Source organism: Palaemon carinicauda, chromosome 2 (genome assembly GCF_036898095.1).
Source record: "Palaemon carinicauda isolate YSFRI2023 chromosome 2, ASM3689809v2, whole genome shotgun sequence".
NCBI lineage: Eukaryota > Metazoa > Arthropoda > Malacostraca > Decapoda > Palaemonidae > Palaemon > Palaemon carinicauda.
The window spans coordinates 57,946,290-57,953,789 of NC_090726.1; the positions used below are offsets into that span (position 1 = coordinate 57,946,290).

Sequence of the window (7,500 nt, forward strand, 5' to 3'; positions counted from 1 at the left end):
TCCATAATACCACCTACATTCGAGTCTCAAATGTCCTTTGCATTAAGTTACTTTCGTGTTTATTTTCTTACAAAGCATTTAATATCTCTGATTGTTACTGATAAGGGCAAAGTAGGCTTAGGGAGAGAGAGAGAGCGGGACAGATACCAACTACTGGATAAATAGAAACGAGAGCAATCAAGAGATTTCAGACATCCATCACTGAATATTGCCAAAATTTTAATCAAGTCTACAGCCGAAACCGCATTTTTTCATATGCTGATAGTGGAGGAATCTATAGAAACATTTAAGTAAAGTCTACGGACAGTCATATGGTGACTGTGTGGATGGTGAAAAGATCAATGTTGATCCAGATTCATGATCTTGATCCGTATCACCTCCAAATTTTAATGGGATCATCCATAACCTAAAATCGACCTGTGGTGAAAATTATGCCGAGTAGTTTTGACGTAATCCTGTCCACAGACAGACACAAACAAATAATTAAATAAACAGATTCGATTTTACAACCTCTTTGACAGAGGTAAAAATAGGTGATATCCTACAGATCAGAGGTAGTTTCCTTAACTGGGAAGAAACCCTTCAGCTCTCTCTCTCTCTCTCTCTCTCTCTCTCTCTCTCTCTCTCTCTCTCTCTCTCTCTCTCTCTCTCTCTCTATTTTAGTCCTTTGAAATGTAACTTTCTCAGCTATAAAACCATAACAGGTGGTATTTTTTCATTGATGATTAACTTGGTCATTTGCTGAATCAAAATTATTTTCAAACTTTGTTAACTATCTCAATCAAGACCACTATTGAGTAACTTAAATGCGGATGTATATATATATATATATATATATACATACATTATACATATAAATATATATATATATATATATATATACATTATACATATATACACACACACACATTATATATATATACATATATATATATATATATATATATATACACACACATATATATACATACATTATATATATGTATATATATATATATATATCTACACATACACACACACACATATATATATATATATATATATAGAAGTGTGTGTACATACTTACTAAGTTTACAACCACACACACACACACATCCAGCTATTTCATAGGAAAAAATACACTACATGAGCAATCGGAGGACACGTGTTTGTACATTCAGAAAAAAGCCGAATTTATAACACCATTTACACATCAAGCAGATTATTGCATTTCATAAGCTCTGTTTACCCATAACCCTCAGCAAGGGTCAATAAAGCACACGGGTGATGGCTGGTTCCGGCGTTTCTATGATCTCATTCACATGAAAGATGTTATAAAGGTCATTCATTGTTTCCAGGAGACTGGAAATGTGAGGGTTTTCTGTTGCCAAGATGCAACCATTAGCCGAGATATTACGTAAGAAATTGTTTATTTTTGTGCGTATTTGTGGGATACGTACGTACAAACATTTTCATCATTGACATGCGCAGTTGCCGTATTTACAAATCAGTGAACATCGGTACATATATTTAAACAATGAATGTGTGCGCATATGAATACATATGTATGGAGGTGTGGATTCTACTCTCTCTCTCTCTCTCTCTCTCTCTCTCTCTCTCTCTCTCTCTCTCTCTCTCTCTCTCTCTCTCACCAGGGTTAACATAAACAGCTGAACTTTACTTACTATTCAGGGAACATCCTCTACGAAGCTCTCAAAGGCCATATGCACAAACCCATATACTGTAAGTAAAGAAAACCGGAACAAATAAGTGCATGCCAGAGTCCAATAGCCATTAGTAAAGACACATACATACATACATACATACGTATATATATATATATATATATATATACGTATAAATATATATATATATATATATATATATCTATATATATATATATATATATATATACACGTAAGGTTCAAACATCAATAATTAAAGTTTGAGAAATTGAGAAACTCATCAACCTGATTAAATTACTACACAGGACAAAAGAAAAAGAAATACCTCTAACTTTCCCGGCACACAATAGCAGAATATTCAAGAACTTTTCACATTACTTTAAATACAATGAAAGAATTCAGCAATTACTTAACAGGATTCAGAGTAGGGCCCATTAAATTTCTATCAACGATTACTGAACGAAAAAAATATTAAAATCAAAATCGATATTACAAAAATTTCCAGCCATGAGAAAAAAAAATATTAAAAATCCCTTCTAAACTTTTGCAGTTTTTTTTTTTTTCTTCTAAAGTTTATACATCAGAAAAGCTTCTTGTCTTGAAATTCACCGAAAAAGTAATCATCAAAAGAGCTTCATAAGTTTTTCTTCTAGAGAACAAATTGACAAGAGTTTTTGAAAATGTGTTTTTTATCTTTTTCAAAATTCGTTTGGATAATCCTGATACCTTTATTTTTTTCTAATACGAAATAAAACATCCCAGACAAAACTGAACGCTTCCGGGAACGTCCTGAGTTCTTAGACAAACTTGAGAACTTCTTCCCTCGTAACTTAGTAAAAAAAAAAAAAAAAAGCTGCATTATCCCGTCAAACTTTAATACTTAGATTCATTAGTATCAAATAATTTAATCACAAACATTTTTCTATTTTATAATTAATAAATCTCCCTTGGCATTGAAGACCGAATATGTCAACGATAAAACCATTTTGGCTTCCTAATAAGAAGACATTAAACAAGATTCAAATTTGTCTTCCTCTTCATCGCAACAAAAGACCTAATTGCGAATTTATACGATCAGTCACAAGTCTAAGTCAACACTCAAGTATCTGCAGTCAATTAGTAAATTCTGAAACTAGATCGTATTATAAAAAAACTAATTTTAATAATTGGAAGAATTGGCGGAACTTTTAATTTTGAGAAATATGGCTTGGCACTGCAACCGTGAATGTCAATCAAGGCAGTTGTGCAAGTTTTGATTGTAAAATAACAGGGGGACCAAAGAGTTAGATCGGTGTTTTTAACAGACAAAAAATGTCATTTTATACTGTCTACGCAAAACCTGTCCAAGTGTCTTACAAAATTATTGGCCATTGTCAATGCTTGCTGGCGTCAATTTTGTTAAAAGACAACTCAAACATGCTAAGCCTTTACTGATTAGTTACACTACCTATTACTCATTCACTTCGCATATGCAACAAATCAAATCATTTGAGGATACCTAGTATCTGTGATTCTCAACTTCAAGCTTTCTTTTTAGCACAACATAAATTTTCATTGATGCTAGTAATTAAGTACAGTAAATATGTTGGTATTACTCGCATCTTCCAGTTCTCTTTTCGCTATTATCGGTAGATCTTAGATCTTACCTTACAATGTGGATGCCATGAGCTTCTAGAGATTTTTACTTCCTTTTCAAAATTACTCCAAGTTTAAAGGTTTAAAGGCAGATCATAAATGGCAGAGGGAAGGGGCAGAGACAATGACCTAGCTAGCAAGGCAATGCCCTAGAGACTGACGCTATATATACAGATGATCAGCGCCCAAGGCCCATCTCCACCCTAGCTAGGACCAAGGAGGGCCAGGCAATGGCTGCTTATGACTCAGCAGGTAAACCTATTTGCCGCCTCACAAGGATGGTGCGGTTGCAGACACTACAAGAACCGATCAAGCTTGAACGAGACTCGAACCCCAGTCCTGCAGATCGTCAGGCATGGTCGTTTCCGATAGGTCACCATAACTTTTCACCCCAACAAATTAAATTACGATTTAAATCATCATAAAGAAATAGCTTAATCAGCCATCTACCATGAATTTCGTTACGACGGGGAACTTCACCTACTATCTTTAGTTACTTTACTACTCACTATATAAAGAGCCCAGGGTTCCCACTCCTCCTTGGGGTCACGTTATTATTGTACTCAAAACAGGGGTCTCTTAATCTTCATTACAGTTATATTAAAAATTCTATTGACATAGCCTTCTATCTTTCTTTTATTCCTGTGATTTTTACCTATATGTTAATATGTTGACAGACTGTATTTGCACTAATTATTGTTAAAGTTATATTCTATTATCACTATTTTTCACTTCTTACAGGTAAGGCCATTTTCATTTTGGGGAAACTAACTTTCAAGTTAGTTCCATAAAAAATGTGCACTTTGAATAATAATAATAATAATAATAATAAAAATAATAATAATAATAATAATAATAATAAAAAAATAATAATAATAATAATAATAATAATAATAATAATAATAATAATAATTTGTTACTATATATATGAGTATGAGTAAAGTTCACGATAGCCGTTTAAATTTTTTAGCAAAATTTACAAAAGCATTTTAAATTTTCTAGTTCTAAATGTTGCTATGAAATTCATACATCTGTTTAAAATCTACGATCCAAGTTACTTTTCATTGTTAAGAACAAAACCGTAAAAATGCATACCAATTTAAATGGATACTTTAATCCTAAAGAAATAAGCACTAAACTTCAACATTACTTTCATTTTCAGTAGCATTAAAATTACTTTTTTCACATAAGAATCTCACGGTCAATTGACCATTCTTTATTACCACAATTAAACAAAAATCCACTATTTCCAAACAGTTTAAAATGCTAGAAATAAATTGGATTTATTATTACCTGCTATGACCATAAAGTCCATAAAAGCAGAGACGTTCGTTGCCTAATAAAAAAAATAAATAAAAAAAATTCTAATTAATTTTCATAATTTGACAGCATTATCTGTTAACATTTATAGAATATAAATATAAATTATCAAGAGAAACGTTTGGATAGATATTACAGAGTATACATTATATCAAGTAAATTGAATCTCTGTTCCATATTTAGTGAATAAAGTGCACTTGGCATAGAAAAAAAGGTTTGGATGTATAGATCTAAATTACCGTAAATATAATGAAAAAGTCTAATTTTAACTACATATGATATATATATATATATATATATATATATATATATATATATATATATATATATATATATATATATATATATATATAGAGAGAGAGAGAGAGAGAGAGAGAGAGAGAGAGAGAGAGAGAGAGAGAGAGAGAGAGAGAGAGAGAGAGAGAGAGAGAGAGAGAGAAAATCACTCCAAAATATGCAAAATCCTGCAGTTTTCATGTACACATTTTACTTTCAAAACATATGTTCTAGGACAAACGCACTGAATTCACAATTCCATTACAGGTGTGGTCTGGTAAAGGCGTGGGCGTGCAGTGCCGTGGGACAGGCGAGGTCGACTGGACGAGGAGTCAGTTCGTGCAAGATTGCGTCCGGGAGCACAACAAGCTCCGTGCTCTCCACGGTGCCCCACCTCTCAGCCTCTCCGACCAAGTAAGAACAAGGCGTGGAGCAGATAAATAACAATGTTAACAAGTCTCAAAATTGACACTCATACTCCTCGGTTGCTCTTTTAATGAAATCCGTTAGCCACCTATAAATTCAAGAAGGTAGTCATTTTTCAAGATGGACACCTCTGAATATACAGTATACAGAAATATTGCATTTTATGATAAAATCATCCTATTTGAATGATCGTGGTTCTCATTATGTAGTATCTAAATTTGGAACCTACTCACTAGGTTCCTTGCACAATAATATCAGTCCATCAATCATAAGGGTAAAAGGTGCTCATATCATAAGCACCATCAGTCCAATATATTATTGGATGTGCATCTAGACAGAAGACATATATTTGTTTGCCACATATTTGCTTGCTGCCTGGATGAGTATACTACATTGTTACTAATCTTTGCATCTGCAACTGGATAGTGCTGTGCATGTCTCATACCAAAGCATTAGCATTTGCATTGAATGCATCATTCTGACTTATATCCACTCTTAGTCAGCTGGGTAGGAGCTCTGTCCAAAAAATGTGCCATAGAACTCCTTTCTTGGTCCAGCCCCAGTTGGCAGCAGTCTGGAAGTTCTGGAACTGTCTTCATTTTCTTCCTTGGTTGGCTACTGGTAGAGAGACGCTGGTTCCATGGAAAGAAGTTATCACTATCATTACAGCATTATTGTGGTCTATTTTGTCCATAGCTGATGTGGTGAACAGCCCTATTTGCACAACTTGTGGACAGATTACCAGATCCCTCATGTACTTGCTAACTGTTGTATCTCCCAGGTGTGCAGCTATCTCGAGTACCCTATCATATAAAATGCTAATGCCATGCTTGTTAAATATTTCCACCAACGTCCCCTTTCTGGTCTTTGAGTAGATGGGCATTATTCCCAAGTAAAATGGGAATGGGGTATTTGTCTTTGAAATGTCTGTGATTTGCTGCTCCGTCTTGGGACCTTGCATAGCATTTGTACAGAAACAGTTGAGCAATTGCTAGATCTGTCTTTGATGCACCAAACCTCAGTTGAGATTTCATGTCCACTTTGTTTTAAAGCATGGTCACAAACTGGAGAAGAGTGGATGGAATGGCCTCCTCAATGCGGCCCTCATAGAAGGTTCCATCAAATGTAAAGTTGTAATCCAGCATATGTCCTTGCAAGATGTTAGTTGCTTTGCCAAGGGTAATAGGTTCTCTATAATTGTCGGACGCTTCTGACAAGGCAAAGCCCCGCCTTCCTGGAAAGCCAAAATAACATTCATAACCTGGTTGTGATCTTCCAGCTCAAGTATTTCTGACAGTAGTTTTCCCTTCTTGGGGAGTTGACAATATGTACATCAGTACCAGCTGTTTCTGGTGCTTGGCCTACAGGTGAACTATGTATGTAATTCGGAAGACGTTAGATTATTTCTACTAAGCTTCGTAATAGACTGAGTGACAAAACATCGATTATAGAGACTTCACACTTCGAAAATCATTCTCACAATTCATGGTACTTTTAATCACTTTAGTAACCACCAGCAATTCAAAAAAAAAAAAATAAATAAATAAAAAGGAACTAGACTTAAACACCTATAGTAATAGACAGTGACAAAAGCACCCCTTATAGGCTTCTTAATACTTACAAAATAATTTTAACAATAAATTTACTATTAATCAGTTTAATAACCATCAGCAATTCTATATTTAAACACAATAGTCAATTATCAAAATCAGAGACATACTAGAAAACTAACTGGAGCTTAGCTTATATTTCCTTGACGTGTCTTCATTGAAGGCTGATCCAGTCAGAAGCGTTCTTTTTCTAAGATTTCTTAGCCCTATCATATTCATACCCACGCTTTGGTTCGAGTTATATATCTGTGTCACGTGATATTCACAAAACCTTGTCCCAAAATATTTCTCGTTAAGGATATGTCTCATAGAATTTTACGTTTTCATAATATAGGAAGTAACTAAAATCCTTCCTATTCTTTGATAAAATCATTTTCTCAGACATAAGTGTGTGCCAATTTTGGTACTAGTTTCCGGAAATGAAAGACTCTTCTGGAAATTTATTGTTATTTGTTCCATTGTAACAGTTTCAGTCGAGTAGGCCCTTCAGAGTAGAGTTGCAAAGGGGTTGAAAAGATATGTCCTGACAATAAAAACAGGAAGGCTAAAAAGTGAGTGCTTCTTGAGAC

The 7,500-nt window shown here is 34.1% G+C and overlaps 1 protein-coding gene across 1 annotated transcript in view; it reads left to right on the plus strand.

Moving 5' to 3' along the window:
• LOC137616743 (uncharacterized) overlaps positions 1 to 7,500 on the plus strand; it is a 70,271-nt gene that overhangs the window by 51,223 nt on the left and 11,548 nt on the right. Inside the window, exon 5 of the mRNA XM_068346747.1 lies at positions 5,163 to 5,309. Coding sequence (XP_068202848.1) covers positions 5,163 to 5,309 — 147 coding nt within the window. The remainder of the gene's footprint in view (positions 1 to 5,162; positions 5,310 to 7,500) is intronic.